This window comes from Globicephala melas, chromosome 7 (genome assembly GCF_963455315.2).
Source record: "Globicephala melas chromosome 7, mGloMel1.2, whole genome shotgun sequence".
Lineage (NCBI taxonomy): Eukaryota > Metazoa > Chordata > Mammalia > Artiodactyla > Delphinidae > Globicephala > Globicephala melas.
The window spans coordinates 93,790,696-93,813,769 of record NC_083320.1 but is presented as its reverse complement, the minus strand read 5'-3'; the positions used below and the strand labels follow the sequence as shown (position 1 = coordinate 93,813,769).

General features: G+C 38.2%; 1 protein-coding gene across 3 annotated transcripts in view; it reads left to right on the top strand.

Annotated features, from left to right (window-relative positions):
* The first annotated feature begins 1,559 nt into the window (after positions 1-1,559).
* Positions 1,560-23,074, top strand: part of RAB3GAP1 (RAB3 GTPase activating protein catalytic subunit 1) — a 125,905-nt gene continuing 104,390 nt past the window's right edge. For all 3 annotated transcript variants that reach the window (XM_060302505.1, XM_030883078.2, XM_060302504.1), the window contains exons 1-3: positions 1,560-1,606; positions 1,709-1,764; positions 6,505-6,580. In XM_060302505.1, the coding sequence (XP_060158488.1) occupies positions 1,589-1,606; positions 1,709-1,764; positions 6,505-6,580 (150 nt within the window). In that variant the 5' untranslated portion in view covers positions 1,560-1,588. The remainder of the gene's footprint in view (positions 1,607-1,708; positions 1,765-6,504; positions 6,581-23,074) is intronic.

Sequence of the window (23,074 nt, the reverse complement as noted above, 5' to 3'; positions counted from 1 at the left end):
CAGGGATTGTATCTGCCGTATGTCTTCACTTCCCTGCCGTCTACCATAATGGTTGGCTTATAGTAGGTATTTAATAAATGCTTATAAATGAATGAAGGTGGAAGTTCAGACCTCTTGGGAAAGATTGCTGCAGTAGTAACCCCCAACTCCCACTAGTGTAGTGAACAGAAACTAGAAAGAATATTAAGAGACAGGGATTCAAGTCTTGGCACTGGCAATAATTAACAAATTCTTCTGACCTAATTTAACTCATCTGCATCATCTACATCACTAAATTTTTGATATCTCTTGCTCTTAAGATTAAAAATTTTAATTTCTAAAGCTGTATTTCTGAGTCCTCTACCCACGAATCCCTTCTTGTGAGTTGCAGAAAATCAATAAATGAGATTTAATTTTTAAAAAACTTTATTTTTTAAATTTATTTATTTTTTGCTGCATTGGGTCTTTGTTGCCATGCATGGGCTTTCCCTAGTTGTGGCGAGCGGGGGATACTCTTTGTTGAGGTGCATGGGCTTCTCATTGGGGTGGCTTCTCTTCTTGAACTGCATGGGCTCTAGGACTGCAGGCTTCAGTAGTTGTGGCACACGGGCTCAGTACTTGTGGCTTGTGGGCTCTAGAGTGCAGGCTCAGTAGTTGTGGCGCATGGGCTTAGTTGCTCCATGGCACGTGGGATCTTCCTGGACCAGGGATCAAACCCGCGTCCCCTGCATTGGCAGGCGGATTCTTAACCACTGCACCACCAGGGAAGCCCTTTAAAAAACTTTTAAAAAGCTTTTAATTACGAAAAATTTCAGGCCTAACAGAAGTAGGGGATAGTATAAATACCCAGGTAACCATCAGCAGCTTAAACAATAATCGACTCATGGCTAATCTTGTTTTATTTCTAGCTCTATCCACTCCTCCCTCCCCTCATTTTGAAACAAATCCTGGACATGGTATGATTTCCTCTGTAAATATTTCAGAATGTATGAGATATAATTACTAAATGCTAGCTGGCACTCCTTCTGTTCCTCAGTGACTTAAAAAGTGTTGTGTTCATTGCACAGCATGTTGCTCTTCTCAGAAACCAGATAAATAGCATAATGATTTTATTTGATGACTTACCCAAACTAAACTCTCTGAGGGGTAGGGGTAAGGGAGGGTGGATATTATGGCATCTAGCTCAGTGCCTTGCAATCAATCAACAGAGGTGGAAAGAAAAACAGAAACACAAGCGATGTGTTTTAGGTTTTTTAATACACTGGTACCCACATGGGTCTAGGGCCTTGTCTTACCTCTTTGCTTCTGTTCTTTTCCTGAATTCATTGCTCTACAGGAAAATTTTAAATTGTATTAAATCAGCCAAAGAACGGGGACTTGAGGGCAGAGTAAATTCTTCCTCCTCAGGAACAAAAAACATTAAAAAAGAAAAATCAAATGATTTCAACCTGAGATATTTCCTAGCGGGACTCCGAGGGCGGGGCTGCGCGGAGGCCCCGCCCTTCCCCTCCCCGCCTCCGCCAGCTCTCGGCTCTCCTGCCCGCCGCCGCCCCCCGCCCTCCAGCTCTTCTTCCCGGCAGCCCTAGCGCCCGCCTCGGCGCTCTTCAAGATGGCGGCCGACAGTGAGGTGAGGTGTTTACTCCCTCCGTATTCCTCTCTCTGTATAAGTTTGCTCCTCCATGTCAGCGCCCCGGAGCTCAATCTCTTTCTTTCCTTTCACTTCCCACAGCCCGAGTCCGAGGTATTTGAGATCACGGACTTCACCACTGCCTCGGAATGGGAAAGGTGAGTCGTTATCATTGGTTACCAGCATTTTGGGACCCGGCGTCTCCCCCCGCTACTCCCCCAGCATAGACTCCCCCAACCCAGACGCCACTTCTGCGGGAATAGTAAGACCCGTGGGTGTCCGGGTCTCCGCCTCCTCGCTGCTGTGGTCGGCCGCAAGCCTCTTCTGCGTCTCGCGTCTGACCAGCCCCGGCCCGCCCACATCAGCCAAACCCCGGAGGAGTTTAGTTTTCTCCGCTCTCCGGCCACTCTCCTTAGACCTTTGGTTCTCCAGAAACAGTTCCCAGGCTACCGCTGCCGTTCCTGCGTTCCTTTCCGTGTACGTCATTTTGTTATAGTGAGCAATAAACTTCGCAGGTGCTTTTTTCATCTTGCCGTGTACGTCCTTTTTAGGAGGAGGCCTTTCTTCAGAGTCCTGGTGGTTGTCCGTCTGCCACTCCCACCAGCTCCATCTTGTCTTTTAGAATAACCTTTTGAAATAGTCCGCGTCTGGCTTGGGAACGCTTTGATTCGAGTTGTTCCATTTCAGTGGGTAATGGGCCCAGGCTTCCGGTGCCATTAAACTCCCAGTTGAAACAGCTACGTGAAACTGTAGGATCGCTGGAATTAGTTGAAGGCCAAGTTTGGGGAGGAGTGATAGCTTGGATCCAGGTGTTATCAGTTTGATGTCCCAGAGGCCCTTCAGGTTTTCTGAGTGTTGAGGTCAGTAGTTAGCTTGTTGGAACATTTTATAATCTTTCTGGTTGGGAGAGGAAATCCATCTGGATGTGAATGTCATGTCATTAAACGGCATAGAAGAGATCCCTGCTGGGCTACTTGTTTGACCTGTTGTCCCTTCCCCCGCCCCCCCCCCCCAAAAAGTCGGTAAGACACAAGCACAGTGGCAAGGCTTTATTGAGCAAGTACTGTGTGTTCAGAACTATACTAACAGAGAAGAACAAAGCCAAAACAAAACTCTTTTTCCATGTGTTAAAAAAACAAAACAGCAAATAGTTAAATTACTTTAAGGATGCTATTGCTGTGGATTATAATTGTTGGAGGTATTTTCATAGAAAAGATAGGAAATGTGCTGGGCCTGGAAAGTGGAAAGTAATTGGTTAAATACGAGAAGGCCCTGACTTGAACAGAGACAGGTGAAAACCTTTGGGATTTAATGAAATGTCTTTACTGGAGTGAAGGCTGTTTGTTGAAGGGAAGTAAACAAGATTATTAAGGAGGATAGGACCAGGTTATAGATAGCTTCCAAAGCTAAGTAAAGGAATCTAAATTTGGTGCTTTAAGACCAGTGATTCTCAAACTTCAGTGTGCGTCAGAATCATAGTTGATGATTCTGTATGCCTGAGATTCAAAAATTTGCATTTCTAACAAGCTCTCAGGTGATGCTGCTGCTACTGCTGGTCAGGAGACCACACTTTAGAACATTAAAGAGCAGTAGTGAGGGACCCTTGATTTTAAAGTGGCAAAGTGATATGAGAGTGGTTTGAGGAGATGAGGTAAAATGAAGTTACTTTGATTAGGTTGTTGATTTGGAGACTGAAGAGAGAGGCTAGGAGGGAAGATTGTTAGACATTTCAAAGAAGTCGATGATAGGCTTGATGAAATGTACAAGTAGAAAAAAAAACCGTGGAAATGCAGTTTCTTGCCTGAGAGAATGAAGATACGAAAGTGGCAAAGTGAGAAGAATCCAGTTTTAGACCTGTTGAATTTGAAATAATAACTTAATGTCTTAAAGGTAGTTAGAAAATGTAATTTGAATCTTGGAGAGTGGGATGAGGAAACAAGAGGAAACAAGAGTATTTAATGGAAAAATGATTACTTTCCACTAGCTAAATATTTAAAGTATCCTGATGTGGACTGTTAAATCCTTTAGCTCCTTATTTGGAAGTAATTGTTAACACAGCTTTGAAAACTACCACAAAGTAGGAACTTTGAGTTTTGACTTTTAAGCTCTTGTTTCTAGAGTAAAACCAGTGTTTTACAGTTTGTGGGAAAATGTTAAGACTTTGGAGTCTTTTAAACCTTGAGTTTAATGTTTGAATGAAATTTCTTGTCAGTATGTTATGAGCCATATGGACAGTTTATTGAGAGAAGCCAATAACTCTTTATATCCCTTGTCAATTGAAAAAATACTGAGTACCCATGTGTCAGGCACAGTGCAGGGCATTAGGGATGTGGTGGTCAGTGAAAGCATATGGTTCCTGCTCTTGCTGAACGTACAGACTAATGGAATAGATAGATATGAATCAAATAGTAGTACAGGAGCCTGTAATTACAATTGAAATACTGAGAAGAGAAAGAAACCTGGTCTTTTAAGAGCATATAACAAAAAAACGTAATACAGAATGAGAAGTAAGAGGAAGTGACTCTTCAGGTGAGATCTGGAGAGCTTTCAGGCATAAAGTTATTACATTTTTCTAATCAAATATCAATACTTACAGGATAGAGTCCTATTTTGGTTTGTTTTAGTACTGATAGGATTCATACAATGAATATTTTAAGATGTTCCTTCTTTTACCGTGAAAGCTGTATTATTTTAAATTATTTTTATTATAATACATCATTATAAAATAAAAAAGAAAGAAAAATCACCTGTAATCCTACCAGCAGGAGATAGCTACGGTTAATATTTTGAGAAAATTCCTTGTAATCTGTGTGTTGTAAACTTTTTGTGTTAAACTGTATTAATATTTATTTCTAAAATCATTTTTTAAAATTTATTTATTTTTGGCTGCGTTGGCTCTTCGTTGCTATGCGTGGGCTTTCTCTAGTTGTGGCGAGCAGGGGCTACTCTTTGTCGTGACATGCGGGCTTCTCTGTGCGGTGGCTTCTTTTGTTGCGGGCAACGGATTCCAGGCATGCAGGCTTCAGTAGTTGTGGCACGTGGGCCCAGTAGTTGTGGCACACGGGCTTAGTTGCTCTGCAGCATGTGGGATCTTCCTGGACCAGGGCTCAAACCTGTGTCTCCTGCATTGGCAGGCAGATTCTTAACCACTGCGCCACTGGGGAAGTCCCAATATTTATTTCTATAGCTTCCATTTTTTCATCTAACATATGGACATTATCTTATTTCCTCAAATGGGCTTCAAAACATGATTTTTAATGGGTGCATATTAGTCCTTTGAATGGATGTACCATTAATTTACAGCTGGTTGCTGCAGTTGGACTTTAAGGCAGTTTCTAGTTTTTTACCTTTATAAATGTAATGTGTATTTCACATACAGATTTTTGCTCACGTATGCCTACATTTAAATTTTTTAGTTCTTTTTTTGCAAACGTGTTTATTTATTTCTAGAGCACTCTTCATAAAAACTGATAATTGCCATTTTAACCCCCTCAAAATATTGTATTAATTAATATCTTTTTTTAAATTTTAAAGAGGAGGTAATTAGAAGGTTCAGTTGAATCATAAAAACTCCCATTACTACCGTTACACCAAGAATGTAAATAAATAATTTATAATGTCACTGACAGGAAAAACCTGTTACTTTTGAATATATTTTGACTAGAATTAACTCTAGTACTCTAGCACTCTAGCAATACTATGTAAGTGTTTTAGGAGAGCCGTGTTGCTGTTAGATTGCATCATACATATACAGTGTAAGAAGGCAGCTTATTAGAGTAATAACAGGTCTTCTGACAGTGTCCTTTAATATGTATTGAACACTGCTACTGAGATGTGACGGTGTTCATTTGCTGAAATTGAGCATGTTGCTAGTCAGCGTTCATTCTCTTTAATAGTTCTGCTTGATCATTAGAATTAAAATCAGACAGTGAATAGTTTAAAAATCTGTTGATTATTCCTTAAAGCTGACAAATCTACTTTCAGTTTCTTGCCAGCTGTCCCTTAAAACTTGTTTTGTTTTAATGGGAAAGTTCCCAAATAATATTTTTTGGGGGAGGGGGAGGCAAATCAGGGAATTCATAAGTATCTTTAAAGGAAAAGTTAATTTAAATAGATCAGTTATTTGGAGGGTAGTGAAGAAATCATTAGCTTCATAATTATCTTTACTAGTATCATTTTAGTCTGTCAGTTTTCCTGTCTCAAATTTATTATATTCATTTCAATATGGAGGGATTTACTCTTATATTTTATAGAAGGCAGAACAGGTTTTGTTGGGTTGGCAGTAGACTTAAAAAAAATCAATCTAAGAAATCTAAACAATTTTGCATTGTTTTGATTTTTTTTTTAGCAGAAAGTTTAAATCCACGTATTATCAAGGGAATTTATTATTTTTTAAAATTTATTTATTTTTGGTGGCGTTGGGTGTTTGTTGCTGCGCACGGGCTTTTTCTAGTTGCGGAGAGTGGGGGCTACTCTTCCTTGCAGTGCGCAGGCTTCTCAGTGTGGTGGCTTCTCTTGTCGCAGAGCACGGGCTCTAGGTGCGCGGGCTTCAGTAGTTGTGGCACACGGGCTGTAGAGTGCAGACTCAGTAGTTGTGGCACATGGGCTTAGTTACTCCGCGGCATGTGGGATCTTACTGGAAAAGGGATCGAACCCGTGACCCCTGCATTGGCCGGCAGATTCATAACCACTGGGCCACCAGGGAAGTCCCTCAATCTAAGAATTCTTGGGCTAAAGATTATTTTCATTTCACATCCATAAATTAGGCTAACAATACTAAACTTACTCAGCCTTCTTTGTTGAAAGTGTTAAAATATTAAAAAAAACTTTTAAAGGAATTATATAACAATAGGAAAAAATGTGGTTACATATTTAGAAAGTTTTTTCCTCTTTCCTAGGTTTATTTCCAAAATTGAAGAAGTCTTGAATGACTGGAAACTGATTGGAAACTCTTTGGGAAAGCCACTTGAAAAGGTCAGATCTATTTGCTGGTGTCTCTAAATGAGTATTTGCTTTAAAACTTCTATTTTTAAGACTTTTGCTGCATTTGGTACATTTAAAGTAAATGCTTTTCAAGTTATATATAATCTATGAACATAGAACGGCATCTGGAAGAACTTGGATTGGAATCTATGGCGAACAATATTTGTAAGATACTTGTGACCTGTTTTTTAAATAATAAAATTTTGTATGTGTAATGTCATTCTTTGTGAGTGATTTTATTTCTGTTTCTCCTGATGTTTACTTCTCTCTTGCTTTCTCCCTTAGAATGTTCAAAAATAGTTTTTCAGATTTTTTTGGTCAGAGAAAAATTGCAACTACCAACTTCTTGGGTAGTATTTTGCGTAACTAATGAGGAAAACTCTTGGTTTCAAAAACTAACTTGATGTCATTAGTAGTTATTTTTCTCAGTTTTTGTTTTTTATGATACCACTAATAATGTTTGTCCTTCCCCTCTTCTTTTATAACTTTATGGATGTTTTGAGGATATTTGAGAATGAAAAACAAGAATGAAAAAAAAATTCAAAATTGAGGTGAAACTAATCCTAATTTAAGATATTGATAGTTTTGCTCATAAACCATGCTCCAAATGTTTACTGAAACACATACTCTGAGAACAAACCTAGATTTCCTGTATTTCACTGAAGGGAACTAACAATTTGATTTTAAGCTTATATAGATGCTCTCTTTGTTAGGTAAATGCTTTTCAAGTAAATTTGATCATTGTTTTTGTTAAAAATCTATTCTTAAAAAAAAAAAGAAAAATAAATCTATACTTAACTGCATTTTATCCCTATGTAAGGAACTCTCAATTCTCAATATTTGCTAGGGTTTTTCAGCTTTAATTGTGATGTTAGCAGAATTTGAGACTCTCAAAATACTATGATTTTTTTCTTTATCCATATGAATAAGAGCAGAAAAAGAAATCACATCATTTAATATAGTGTAATATATATACATTAAATCAACTGTGTTTAAATATTTTATGATTGTATTTTTGGATAGAGGAAATGTGAAGTTCTGAAACACAGATATTCTATTCCACTTGAAACAAAAACATAGCAGTTGATATAAAAGCCAATAAAAGGCAAAATAAGCTGGATATAACTGGAGTGGGAAGTGATTTGTACTGTCAGAAAGAGAGCTAAACTGTGTATTTGTGAGCTCTGATATTATATTCCTTAATGCTTTGATTTACACATATTCACTGGGTATCCTTTATGTGCCATGTCTGAAGAAGTAGTGAATAGGATAAGATCCTTGTTTGCCATTGCACATGAATTTTCATGAGAGAGAGGTAATTAATAAGTAAATAAGATTAAAATTCTAGATGCTAAATTCAACTTTGGGATTTAAGTTGGGTAATGTATTCAAAGTAGGTAGCATATTGCTATCAGGTAGTAGGGGCAAAAGGAGTGTTTTCTCCCTACAGGTAGTAGTAAATAAATCAAATATGGAAAATATGAACACATTTCAAGGTGAGCTGTAACTATGATGAATAAGATTAAAGAAAGTGTAAAGGAGTATATATATGCTGTATATATTCAGCATAAAAAAGAAAATTTAGAGCATACCTTAGTAAGAGATTGTAGTTTATATCATGGACAGTGATTACCAGTTCTCTTCCTCCACTGAGGGAGAATTAAGAGAAATTATTTTTTAAATACCTTTAATTATGGAAAATTTCAAAAATAGTATAGGGAACCTCCATGTGTGTGTCACTCAGGTTCAACAATTCTTTTATTTCTTATTTCAATATTACCACTATCTACTCACCACCCCTACTAGATTTTTTTTAAATAAAGTTACATAATGCACAAAACTGCTTATTTTGATAAATGTTTATATCATGTAAGATTCCTCACTCAAGAGATTGGACATTTCTGTCATCCCAGAAATGTCCATAGTGAACCTTTCCACTTGATTCCCATGTTCCTCACTCATGTCTTCTCCCTGCAACCCCCCCTGCCCCCTGCCCTTCCAAGGCATCTGCTGTTCTTTTCCTTTTTTCTTTTAAACCATAGATTACTTTTGCCTGCTCTGTGATTGGATATACATGCTATCATACAGTACATGCTCTTTATGCTGGCTTGTTTTACATAATATTTGAGATTATTTTAGGTTGTTGCAGGTATCAGTATTTTTATTGCTGAGTAGTAGTCTGTTGTATGAATATACCACAGTGTGTCACTTGTTGACAGACATATTTGCTATTATGAATAAAGCAGAACATTCTTACATGAGGCCTTTTGTAGAGGTATGTTTTTATTTCTCTTGGGTAAATACCTAGGAGTAGAATTACTGGGTCATAGGCTAAGTGTATGCTTAACTTTATGAGAAATTGCTAGATCTTTTGTAACATTTTACCTACCCACTAGCAATATGTGAGAGTTTGGGTCATTTCATATTTTCACCAACAGTTGTTCGTTTTCAGCCTTGTAAATTTTAGTCCTCCTAATGGGTATGTAGTTTGTGGAATTAATTTGTATTTCTCTTTCTGGTTTTACTTTTGTATTTCTGTGATGAATATTGGTATTGACTACTTTTTTCGTGTGCTTGTTAGCCATTTGTGTGTTGTCTTTTGTGAAATGACTGTTCAAGTTTTTTGTCCATATTTTAAATTGGGTTGAGTTTTTATTGAGTTGTAGAGATCTTTTAGTTCTATTATATATTTTGCTTTTAAGTCTTTTCACAGATAGTACTTTTGCTAGGTTGTGAAGATATGTTGTCTTCTAGAATTTATCATTTTAGCTTTTATTTAGGTATATGACCCATCATGAACTAATGACATGTATGGTGTGAGGTGGGAATCACAGTTCAGTTTTTTACTTATGGCTATCTTGTTCTAGAACCTTTTGTTGAAAACACTTTTTTTCTCCATTGAATTGCTTTGTTGCCTTTGTTAGACAGTTGACCTAGGGGGATCATCTTCTGGAATCTGTATTCTGTTTTATTAATCTGTTTGAAAATCCTGATGTCAATACCACATTGTCTTGACTACTGTAGTTTAGGGTTTCCCAGTTATGGCACTATTGAAATTTTGGGCCAGGTTGTTGTGGGGCTGTCTCGCGTATTATAGAATTTTAGTAGTATCCCTGTCCTCTACCTGTTAGATCCCAGTAGCATCCTACCCATAGTGAAAACCAAAAATGTATCTAGACATTGCCAAATGTCCCCTGAGGTGCAAAATTGCCTCCAACTGAGAACCACTGAGTAGCTTTAGAGTAAGTCCCAAATTTAGTTAATGTAAATTCTCTAGCTTTTGTTGTTTTCCCAAATTGTTTTGTCTATTCTAGGACCTTTGTTTTCATTATTAATTTCAGAATGAGCTTGTCAGTTTATATAAAAACATTATAATTATGCTAGGACTATGATTGGGATTGTGTTGAATTTATAGATTACTTTGAGGAGAAGTAACATTTTGACAATCTTGAAGCTTGACATCTCTTCACTTATTAAGTTATCTTTATCGCAGCAATGTTTTATAGTTTTTGATGAGGTCTTGCATTTTTTTGTTAAATTTATTACTAAATATGTTATATGATGCAGTTGTAAATGGAATTGTTTTTAAATTTTCTTTTTCGTTTGTTGCTAGTGCATAGACATACAATGAATTTTGTATATTGATTTGGTATCTTGAGACCTGGTTAAATGTAAAGATTCATAATCTTTTTGTTAATTCTTTTGCATCTTCTACATGCATAGTCATTTTGTTTGCAAATAGGGACAGTTTTACTTCTTTTTCAATTTTTGTACCTTGCATTTCTTATTTTTAATTGCACCAACTGGGACCTTTAATAAAATTTTGAATGGAATTGTTGAGAGTAGACATCCTTGCCTCCTTCCCAATTTTAGGGGGGAAATGTCCAGCATTTCAATACTCAGAATTGTAGATTTTTCATATAACACAGGGGAAATTCTGTTCTTAATTAGCTGAGAGGTTTTTTTGAAATCATGGGTATAATTTATTCAAATCTTATTCTGTACCTATTGAAACAATCACATGGTTTTTCTTTTTTTCTTTTTTTTTTTTTTTTTTTTTGTGGTACGCGGGCCTCTCACTGTTGTGGCCTCTCCCCGTTGCGGAGCGCAGGCTCAGCGGCCATGGCCCACGGGCCCAGCTGCTCCGCGGCATGTGGGATCTTCCCAGACCGGGGCACGAACCTGTGTCCCCTGCATCGGCAGGCAGACTCTCAACCACTGCGCCACCAGGGAAGTCCCTGGTTTTTCTTTTTTATTCTCTGAATATGGTTAAGTATGTTGATTAATTTTTTTTTTATTGTGGTAAAATATATACAGATGGTCTCCACCTTATGGTGGTCTGACTTAGGATTTTTCGATGGGTATGGTACAAAAGTGATACACTCAGTGGAAATTGTACTTTGAATTTTGACCTTTTCCCAGGCTAGCCTGTGTGGTACAGTACTCTCTTGTGATGCTGGGCAGCAAGCTGCAGCTCCCAGTAAACCATTCAGTCACGAGGGTAAGCAACTGATACACTTAAAACCGTTCTGTACCCGTGTAACCATTCTGTTTTTCACTTTGAGTACTCAATAAATTACATGAGGTAGTCAACATTTCATTACAAAATAGGCTCTGTGTTAGATGATTTTGTCTAACTAGGCTAATGTTAAGTGTTCTGAGCATGTTTAAGGTAGGCTAGGCTAAGCTATAATATATGATTAGGTGTATTATGTTGACGTAACGATATTTCTAACCTGTTACGAGTTTATTGGGCCATAATAACACCATCATAAATCAAGGACGATTTGTACTTATGGTTTACCACTTTAACCATTTTTAAGTGTAAAATTCAGTGGCGTTACATTGTTGAAGTTTTCATCAACCCAAACTGAAACTCCCCTCCCCACCAACCCGAAGCCCCTGGTAACCACTGTTCTACTTCTGTTTCCATGAATTCACTAATTTACATCCTTCATATAGGTGGGATCATACAATATTTGTCCTTTTGTATCTGGTTGGTTTCACCTAGCATACTTAATGTCTTCAAGGTTCATCCATGTGGTAGAATGTGTCAGAATTTCATTCCTTTTTAAGTTGGAATAATATTCCATTGGATGTATATGTACCACATTTTGCTTATCCATTCATCTATCAATGGACACTTGGGTTATTTCCACTTTCTGGCTTTTGTGAATAATGCTGCTGTGAGCATGGGTGTGTAAATATCTGTTTGAGTCCCGTTCAGTTCTTTTAGATATGTACCCAGAAGTGGAATATTTGCATCATATGCTAATTCTATTTTTAATTTTTTGAAGAATTGCCATACTGTTGGCTGGCTAAAAATACTGTTTTTCTTTATCTAAAAGTATCTTTATTTTACTTGATTTTTGAAGAGTAGTTTTGCTGAAGAATTCTGGCTGAAAAGTTTCCCCTCCAGTTCTTTAAAGTTACAGTTCCATTGTCTTCTGTTCTTTATAATTTCTGCTGAGAAGTTAGATGGCATTTATATTTTTGTTCTAGCTAGGTGTTCTTTTCCTCAGGCTACGTTCAAGATTTTTTTTTCTGTATCTTTTTAAGCCGTCTTAACTATGAATGTGCATAGGTTTATTTTGTTTGTATTTTTCCTGTTTAGTTTTATTAATACTGAATAGGTAAATTTTTTGTTTTTCACCAAACTGGGGAAGTTTTGGCCATTATTTTAAAAATAGATTTCTGGCCTATTCTTTTTTTCTGTGATTTAAGTTATGTTTGACTTCTTGATACTGTTCCACAGGTCTCTGAGGCTCTGCTCTCCTCAGTCTTTTTTCTCTCAGATAATTTCTCAGGATTTATCTTCTGTTGTCTCCAGTTTGCTGTTAAACCCACTTAATGTATCTTACAATTTAATTATTGTAGTTTTTAGTGTAGAATTTGTATTTGGTTCCTTTTATAATTTCCAATTATCTGTGATTGCTTATCTCTAAAGTTGTTTGAAAATATTTTCCTTTAGTCCTCCAATTGCAACATCTACATCTTGAGGTTGGATTTTGTTTACTGTATTCCCTTGTGTATATGTCACATTTTCTTGGTTTTTTATTTGTTTTGTGTTTTTTCTGTGTGTATACTGGCTAGTAATTTCTTAATTTTACGCTTGTATTTTGAATGAAATTTAGGGACTAGATTCTGTTGTGTTCTCTGAAGAATATTTTTTTGTTCTAGCAAGCAGTTTGCTTAATTGGATTAAAATTCCATTCTCTTTTCAGTGGTGACAACAGCTGAAATCTTTTCTTTTAAGTTCCTTCTTTGTCACTGTACCCTGGAGTCTCTACAGCACATGCATGGTTTAGCAGTTAACCAAGATTTGGGGCAGAGTTTATATGCAAATTTTGGGGCTTACCCCCTAGTTGTGCACAGATTAGACTGCCATTAGGTCAGAAATTCTCATGGTGTGGTCTGAGGACCTCTTTTGGACCCTGAGAGCCTTTCAAGGTTGACAAGGTCTTGCCTTTTCCAACTATATTGTGTATGTGATGCCTTTTTTTCTTTATATGCTTCAGGAAGAACAATGGATTACAAAGAGTGAATGAAGATGCAGATATGAGAATCCAGTTGTCTTTTAAAAACTATATAATAAAGAGATTTACAAAATGTAAAACTCTCCCGTTCTTCTTGTTAATATTTTTTTGTTCTGGAAAATATTAAAATTTTATTTTAATAGGTAATAAGTTCATTGTCATTTTAAATGAATTTTTTTTTTTTTTTTTTTTTTGCGGTACTCGGGCCTCTCACTGTTGTGGCCTCTCCCGTTGCGGAGCACAGGCTCCGGACGCACAGGCTCAGCGGCTGTGGCTCACGGGCCCAGCTGCTCCGCGGCATGTGGGATCTTCCCGGACCGGGGCACAAACCCGTGTCCCCTGCATCAGCAGGCGAAGTCTCAACCACTGTGCCACCACGGAAGCCCTAAGTGAATTTAAAAATTAAATTTTTTTTCCTTTTTAATTTCTTACATGGGGTACTCAGTACTTTTAAGAAAGTAAAGGAATCCTGAGGCAGAAAAATTTGAGACTGCTGTCTTAGACGAGAAGTTACAAAATGCAGATCTCATTGGATGCAGTTTCATTTTTTCATGGATAAACTCTCAAGTTTCTGTCTCCATTTGGTCACTCTCCAGAGCCTTGAAAAAACGTTTTTTTTTAAAAACAGATTTTATAAGTTTTATCTAAAGGAGGGTTAATCTGTCCAACCAGGCAAGGAGGGACTTCCCTTGTGGCGCAGTGGTTAAGAATCCGCCTGCCAGTGCAGGGGACACGGGTTTGATCCCTGGTCCGGGAAGATGCCACATGCCATGGAGCACCTAAGCCCGTGTGCCACAACTACTGAGCCTGCGCTCTAGAACCCATGCACCGCAACTACTGAGCCCATGTGCCGCAACTACTGAAGCCCATGTGCACTAGGGCCCATGTGCCGCAACTACTGAGCCCATGCACCGCAACTACTGAAGCCCACGTGCTCTAGGGCCTGCTTGCCACAACAACTGAGCCCATGCACCGCAACTACTGAAGCCCATGTGCTCTAGGGCCCGCTTGCCGCAACAACTGAGCCCGTATGCTGCAACTACTGAAACCTGTGTACCTAGAGACTGTGCTCTGCAACGAGAGAAGCCACCTTAACAAGACGCCTGCGCACCGCCATGAAGAGTAGCCCCCGCTTGCTGCAACTAGAGAACGCCCATGTGCAGCAATGAAGACCCATCACAACCAAAGATTAAAAAAAAAAAAAAAAGAGGAGGAAGTGGCAGTTATTGACTATTAGCTATGGTACTGTGCGACATAATTGTGACTCCGCCTGTTAATCCTTAGACAAATTTTGGTGATGAACTATTACCGTATTTTATGGACAAGAAATGAGGCGTGGGTGCTTGTAGTAATTTCCCCAAAGCCATGTTGTCAGAAGTTGGTTTAAGCAGGATAGTAGGTCACGCTTGCCTTCAAAGACCCACATTTCTATTTTACTCTGCTCTTTTTGGCTTCAGAGATTTAAGAAAATGTAAAATTACATAAGGAAGTATTAGAATAGGTTTCTAAGGCAGATTTTGGAATTTTAGTTTCTTGGGCTTAATAAAATAGATAAAAATCTTGGTGGTATGAATATGATCCTGCTTGAAGACAAGGAAATTAAAGAAATGACCTTTTAAATTCTTTTTAGTCTTGTAATTTCGTGATTCTATGTATCTAGCAAAAATTTGAAGTACTTTTCATGAGATGTTAAGTTTAGGTATGGCATGATCTGAGAATAGAACTGTTTATGCTCTTTTTTTTTTTTTACTTATTTTGGCTGCACTGGGATCTTCATTGCGGCATGTGGGATCTTTAGTTTGCGGCACGCGGGCTTCTTAATTGCAGCATGAGAACTGTTAGTTGCGGCATGCGTGGGGGATCTAGTTCCCGACCAGGGATCCAACCTGGGCCCTCTGCATCGGGAGTGAGGCATCTTACCCACTGGAGCACCAGGGAAGTCCCAGTCAGTGACTGACTCTTTATCTCACTGAAAGATAAGAAGAAAGATGGAAGAAAGATTATTATGGAAGAAAAATTCTTTCTTATGGAAGAAAGATTATTAACTTTAGAATATTAATAAAAGAAGAATGACTTTAATAGTATTGAAATATGTTGAGATTTTTCATACCCACCCAGTAGACTGGAATGACATTTATTTCAGTACTTAAATTTCATAAGGCAAATGTAAAATAAATTTTAATTATAGTTTTGCTCTTGTTGAGAAACTTCCCAAACTACAGTAACAATAGGTCAGACTTGTGACTGATACCACCATTATAAACAATTTATATTTCTTTATTTGCCTTCTCTCCAAACACCGAAGTGTCACATGGATCATTAGAGTGGGGGGAGTGGAGATTTTTTAAACGCTAAAGTTTTGGGAGACTAGACAGTTGAGGATCAGTCAGTGATGAGAATATGGTGTTTCTGAAATGAAGTAAATCAAAATGAAAGCAACATTGAGTTGCCTGTAACATTTTTAGGAATAGGATTATTTAAATTAATGTTTATACTCTTTTTCCTTTAAATAGTAATCATGTCTGTAGCTTTTCTGGATATTATACAGAAGGAAAAATATTTTATATTTCCTCTGCTTTCAAATTGGAAGTTTTTGGAGTTCTTTGCTGTTACTGTGTTAAAAATTTTATTGTAATAAATGGCAGACGATATCTTTAAGAGACAGCATAGCATAGCGATGAAGAGTACGGGCCCTAGGGAATTCCCTGGCAGTACAATGGTTAGGACTCCACGCTTCCACTGCAGGGGGCACGGGTTCGATCCCTTGTCAAGGAACTAGGATCCTGCATGCAGAGCAGTGCAGCCAAAAAATACATAAATAAATGAAGTGGTCCAAAAAAAAAAGAGTATGGGCCCTACAATCATATGGCTTGTATTAGAATTCTAGTTTGTTTCTTTTTTTTTTTTTTTTGCGGTACACGGGCCTCTCACTGCTACGGCCTCTCCTGCTGCGGAGCACAGGCTCCGGACGCGCAGGCTCAGCGGCCATGGCTCACAGGCCCAGCCGCTCCGTGGCATGTGGGATCTTCCCAGACCGGGGCATGAACCCGTGTCCCCTGCATTGGCAGGCGGACTCTCAACCACTGCGCCACAAGGGAAGCCCCTTCTTAACTTATTTTTATTAAGGTATACTTGATGTACAATATTATATAAATTACCGGTGTACAGCAGTGATTCACAGTTTTTAAGGGTTATGCTCCATTTATAGTTATTATAAAATATTGGTTATACTCCCTGTGCTGTACAATGTATCCTTGTAGCTTATTTATTTTATACATAATAGTTTGTACCTCTTGATTTTCTCCCCCTTCCCTCTCTCCACTGGTAGCCACTAGTTTGTTCTTTATATCTCTGATTTTATTTCTGTTTTGTTACATCCATTTGTTTGTTTTATTCTTTAGACTCCACATATAAGTGATTACAGTATTTGCCTTTCTCTGACTTACTTCCCTAAGCATAAGACCCTCCAGGTCTATCCATGTTGTTGCAAATTGCAAAATTTCATTCTTGTTTTATGGCTGAGTAATATTCCATTGTGTGTGTGTGTATATATGTATCTATATATCACATCATTTTTCCTTTTTGCTATTTAAAAATTTTTATGCCATTTTTAAAGATTATTTTCCATTTACAGTTATTACAAAATATTGGCTATGTTCTCTGTGTTGTACAATACATCCTTGAGCCTGTCTTACAGACATAGCTGTTACCTCCCACTCCACCCCTATAGTGCCACCCCTCCCACCCCATAACCACTAGTTTGTTCTCTGGATCTGTGAGTCTGCTTTCGTTTTTGTTATATTCACTAGTTGGCTGTAGATTTTAGATTCTACATGTAGATGATATCATACAGTATTTGCTTTTCCCTGACTTGTTTCACTTAGCGTAATGCCCTCCAAGTCCATCCATATTGCTGCAAATTGCAAAATTTTGTTCTTTTTTATGGCTGAGTAATAGTCCGTGTGTGTGTGTGTGTGTGTATATATATATATATATATAAAAACATATCTTTATCCATTCATCAGTTGATGGACACTTAGGTTGTTTCTATATCTTGGCAATTGTAAATAATGCTGCTATGAACATTGGGGTCCATGTATATTTTCGAATTAGGGTTTTTGTTTTTTTCAGATATATACCCAGGAATGGAATTGCTGCGTCATATGGTAGTTCTGTTTTTAGTTTTTTGAGGAAACCTCTGTACTGTTTTCCACAGTGGCTGCACCAACTTACATTCCCAATAACAGTGTATGAGGGATTCCTTTTCTCCACATGCTCACCAACATTTGTTATTTGTGGTCTTTTTTTTTCTTTTTTTTTGTGGAACTCGGGCCTCTCACTGTTGTGGCTTCTCCTGCCGCGGAGCACAGGCTCCGGATGCGCAGGCTCAGCGGCCATGGCTCACGGGCCCAGCCGCTCCGCGGCATGTGGGATCTTCCTGGACCGGGGCACGAACCCGCGTCCCCTGCATCAGCAGGCGGACTCTCAACCACCTCGCCACCAGAGAAGCCCTATTTGTGGTCTTTTTGATGATAGCCATTCTGAAAGGTGTAAGGTGATATCTCATTGTGGTTTTAATTTGCATTTCTCTGATGATTAACAATGTTTTCATGTGCCTGTTGGCCATCTGTATATCTTCTTCGGAAAAATGTCTATTCAGGTCTTCTGCCAATTTTTTCATTCATATTGAGTTGTTTTTTTGATATTGAGTTGTGTGAGCCATTTGTATATTTTGGGAATTAACTTCTTATCAGTCATACCATTTGAAAATATTTTCTCCCATTCAATAGGTAGTCTCTTTGTTTTGTTGGTGGTTTCCTTTGCTGTGCGAAAGCTTTTAAGTCTAATTGGGTACCATTTGTTTATTTTGGCTTTTATTTCCTTTGCTTTAGGAGAAAGATTCAAAAAAAAAAAATTGCTACAGCTTATGCCAGAGTGTTCTGCCTATGTTTTCTTCTAGGAGTTTTATGGTTTCTGGTCTTACGTTTAGGTCTTTAATCCAATTTAAGTTTATTTTTGTATATGGTGTTAGAGAATGTTCTAATTTCATTCTTTTACACGTAGCTGTCCAGCTTTCCCAGAACCACTTATCGAAGGCTGTCTTTTCTTCAATGTATATTCTTGCCTCCTTTGTCATAGATTAATTGACTCTAAGTGTGTGGGTTTATTTCTGGGCTCTCCATTCTGTTACACTGATTTATGTGTGTTTTTGTGCCAGTATCTTACTGTTTTTTGTTTGTTTGGCCATGCTGCACGACTTGCGGGATCTTAGTTCCCTGACCAGGGATTGAACCTGGGCACTTGGCAGTGAAAGCGTGGAGCCCTGACCACTGGACCTCCAGGGAATTCCCCATGCTGTTTTGATTACTGTAGCTTTGTAGTATAGTCTGAAGTCAGGGAGCATGATTCCTCCAACTCTGTTCTTCTTTTTTAGGATTATTTTCACTATTTGGGGTCTTTTGAGTTTCCCAAGAAACTTTAAAATTATTGGCTCTAGTTTGGAATTCCCTGGTGATCCAGTGGTTAGGACTCTGCTTTCACTATGGGGGGCAAGGGTTCAGTCCCTGGTTGGGGAACTAAGATCCTGCATGCTGTGTGGCACAGACCAAAAAAAAAAAAAATTCTAGTTCTGTGAAAAATGCCTTTGGTTTTTTTTTTTTTTTTTTGTGGTACGTGGGCCTCTCACTGTTGTGGCCTCTTCTGTTGCGGAGCACAGGCTCCGGACGTGCAGGCTCAGCGGCCATGGCTCACGGGCTTAGCTGCTCCGCGGCATGTGGGATCTTCCTGGACCGGGGCACGAACCCGCGTCCCCTGCATAGGCAGGCGGACTCTCAACCACTGCGCCATCAGGGAAGCCCATGCCTTTGGTATTTTGATAGAGATTGCACTGAATCTGTAGATTGTCTTGAGTAGTATGGTCATTTTAACAATGTTAATTCTTCCAATCCATGAACACGATATATCTCTCCATCTGTTTGTGTCATCTTTAATTTCTTTCATCAGGGTCTTACAGTTTTCTGAGTGTGGGTCTTTTACTTCCTTAGATAAGTTTATTCTTAAGTATTTTGTTCTTTTTGATGTGATGGTAAATGGGATTGTTTCCTTAATTTCTTTTACTGATAGTTCGTTGTTTGTGTGTAGAAATGCAACAGATTTCTGTATACTGATTTTGTATCCTGCAACTTTACTGCATTCATTAATGAGTTCTAGTAGTTTTCTGGTGATTTCTAAATTAAAATTTTTTTTATTGAGTATAGTTGATGTACAATGTTGTGGCAATCTCTGCTGTACAGCAGAGTGACTCACACACATACAGACATTCCTTTTTTCATATTCTTTTCCATTATGGTTTATCACAGGATATCGAATATAGTTCCCTGTGCTATACAGTAGGACCTTGTTGTTTATCCTTCCTATGTATAATAGTTTACATCTGCTAATCCCACACTCCCAGTCCTTCCCTCTCAGGAATTCTAGTTTTAGTGGTTATTTCCTTTGTGGCATTGGGCCATCTCAATTAGTTTTTGCTGCTGCTGAGGTTGCCTCTCTTAAAAGTATTCACCAGAAGCTTTAAAATGATATTTGCTTAAGTAGAATAGAATATAAACTAATAGAATTACTTAACATTTATTTGCTATAAAAAGTATCATTTGCTTCCTTAGAGCTCCTAGAAGTTAAAAACTTAGCACCTAGCTGGGAAAAAATAAAACTACGTAATGTATTTTGGCTGAAAAGTTTCAGGTAAAGGTTCAGGTTTCATCAGAGATAGATGAGACGTCTCTTCAGACATTTTTAGTTCTATTATTTCATAGTTTTTATCTTCGTATATTTTAAAAGATTTTTGGGGGGCTTCCCAGGTGGCACAGTTGTTAGGAATCCGCTTCTCGTTGTGGTGGCTTAGCATGTGGTGGCTCTGTGCGTGTGGGCTTCAGTAGTTGTGGCACGTGGGCTCAGTAGTTGTGGCTTGAGGGCGCTAGAGTGCAGGTTCAGTAGTTGCTCCATGGCATGTAGGATCTTCCTGGATCAGGGCTTGAACCCACATCCCCTGCATTGGCAGGTGGATTCTTAATCACTGCGCCACCAGGGAAGTCCCTGGTGTATTTTAAAGTAAGTTAGTATTTAGTTGAATTTGTCTGCATTTAATTTTGTAGGTAGCCCTTTTCTTTATATTTTGATTTTATTTTTTTCCTCCTTTGACTTAGTAATTTTTCTCCTTTTTTCTTTGATTTTGATTTAGTAATTTGATTTTTTCCTCCTAATGAATTTTATATATACTGCAATTGGGAAGTCTAATGGGTGAGTCATTTTCTAAAAATTTGGTTGTAAATATGGCTGTTGAGAATTTTGACTGTATTTTTCTATAGTGAGGAGGAAATGTTTAAATTATGTTTTCAGGGTAGTGCCCAAAATATTAAAATTCTCTCCCTATTACTGGAGCCATGTAGTAAGTCTCTTCAGCTCCTTCCTTTTGTTTATTTATTGTTTTATTCACTTTTCATTCATTCATTTATAGAGTTCCTACTATGGATCAGGAATTGTTATTCTGCTTCCTGTTGATTAAAACAACCTCTCGGCTTCCCTGGTGGCGCAGTGGTTGAGAGTCCGCCTGCTGATGCAGGGGACACGGGTTCGTGCCCCGGTCCGGGAAGATCCCACATGCCGCGGAACGGCTAGGCCCGTGAGCCATGGCCACTGAGCCTGCGCGTCTGGAGCCTGTGCTCCGTAACGGGAGAGGCCACGATAGTGAGAGGCCTGCGTACCGCAAAAAAAAAAAACAAAACAACAACCTCTCTACCCTCCCTCACCTCCAGATTGTTAAATACTTTAACTGTTTACTCCATAGTCATTTTATCTATTCCTCAGCTATCAGTATAGTCAACCCTCCGTATCTGTGGGTTCCACATCTGCAGATTCAACTGAGGATCAAAAATATTGTAAAAAAAAAAAAAAGTTCCAGAAAGTTCCAAAAAGCAAAACTTGAATTTGTGGCACTGGCAACTATTTACATAGTATTTACAACTATTTATATAGCATCTACATTGTATTAGTTATTATAAGTAATCTAGAGGTGATTTAAAGTACACAAGAGGATGTGCATAGTTTCTGTGCAAATATTACACTATTTTATGTAAGGGACTTAAGTATCTGATGATTTTGGTATCTTAGGGGGCTGTGGGAGAGACGTCCGTAGACCAGTTCTCTGCGGACACCAATGGAGGGCTGTATTCTTTCTGTTCCTCCCTCCATAAAGTGTACAACTAATGACTTGTAGGTGTTCAAGCAGTTAATCCCAAATTAGATCTCTGAACTCAGTTGCTTAAGCAAGTTATGGTTGGGACTTCCCTGGCAGTCCAGTGGTTAGCATTCCACGCTTGCAATGCAGGGGGCATGGGTTCGATCCCTGGTCAGGGAACGAGGATCCCACATGCCATGTGGTGCAGCCAAAAATAAATAAATAAATAAAAATAAAAAATTTAGGAAAAAAAATTATGGTGGAAGTTAGGTTTTATCATGTTAGTAGAATCAGAGTTAAGCCAGTTTAAAGGATGAAGTTCTTTGTGGACAGAGGGAGTCTTAACCCAGAGTCTTACGTCTCTTTAATACGAGTTCTTAACCCAGAGTCTTAGGTCTCTTTAAATTGTGTACATGCTTAATTTTTTTATACATGCTTAATTTTTAATGTGAATATGCATGATTTTCCTGGCAGATGGTCCAGAGCTTTCATTGGATACTTAAAGGAACCTGTGACTCAAAAAAGATTAAATAAAAGCTACTATTTTAAATTTTGTTTCGTATGCATTTACTGTTTAAAAAATTAATGTATTTTGTTTTGGTTGAGTACATATCCAAAGGCTTACTTGATCTTGAAGTTTTTTTCTTTAATTAAATTTTGGCTGCGTTCTTTGTTGCTGCTCACAGACTGTCTCTAGTTGCAGTGAGCGGGGGCTACTTGTTGCAGTGCGTGGACTTCTTGCTGCAGTGGCTTCTCTTGTTGAGGAGTACGGGTTCTAGGCGTGTGGGCTTCAGTTGTGGCACGTGGGCTCAATAGTTGTGGCTCGTGGGCTCTAGAGCGCAGGCTCAGTAGTTGTGACGCACGGGCTTGGTTGCTCTGCAGCATGTGGGATCTTCCCGGACCAGGGCTCGAACCCGTGTCCCCTGCATTGGCAGGCGGATTCTTAACCACTGTGCCACCAGGGAAGTCCGATCATGAAGTTCTGTACCCCACACACAGGTCTAATAATTTTTAAGACAGTGAAATTTGTCCTTAATATACCTCTACCTCCCTAGTCTTTTACTCAGTCTCTGGTATCCTGGCCTCAAGTTTTGATGGTCCGCCCTACCCTTAAAATGTTGAATGCTCCAAAATTACCTACTTCTTTCCTTTGTTTCCTGTTTCTATCCCCATCTCCAAAATATAATGCTAATCTTACTTGGGTTAGTAGAGTGTAGTTTTTTATTAATTTATTTAAAAAAGATTTGAATGGGTGATAATCACTTGATCTTACAAGAAGTATTTTGGTTTCGTATGTTACTAAAATGCTAAAGGAAAATAAAAATGAAATTGAAATTGTTACTCTTCCAGGGAGAGTTCCTTATCCTATCAATGACTAAAATAATTCACAGGAACTGCTTTTGGGCTCCTAGCCTGAATTCCTTTCCACCATATAATGCTCAAGTTTTTAATGTTTTTAAGAGGACACCAGTGGAATTTCAGAAAAATGTAAGAAAAGTAAATAAACAGCTTTAGATTGTATGGAGAAATATTTGGGGGCAAGATATCTGTCATATGGCCTAGAAGGTTATCTTCTGAAGTCAGTTTCCTGAAATTGTCTTTCCTGTCCTTTCCATTCTGTAGTTTTGAGGTCAGAATATTTTTATTAAAATTTAAAATACCCTGTAATTACAAAAATAATATAACCAAATCAAATAATGTTTGTATTTCAAAAGT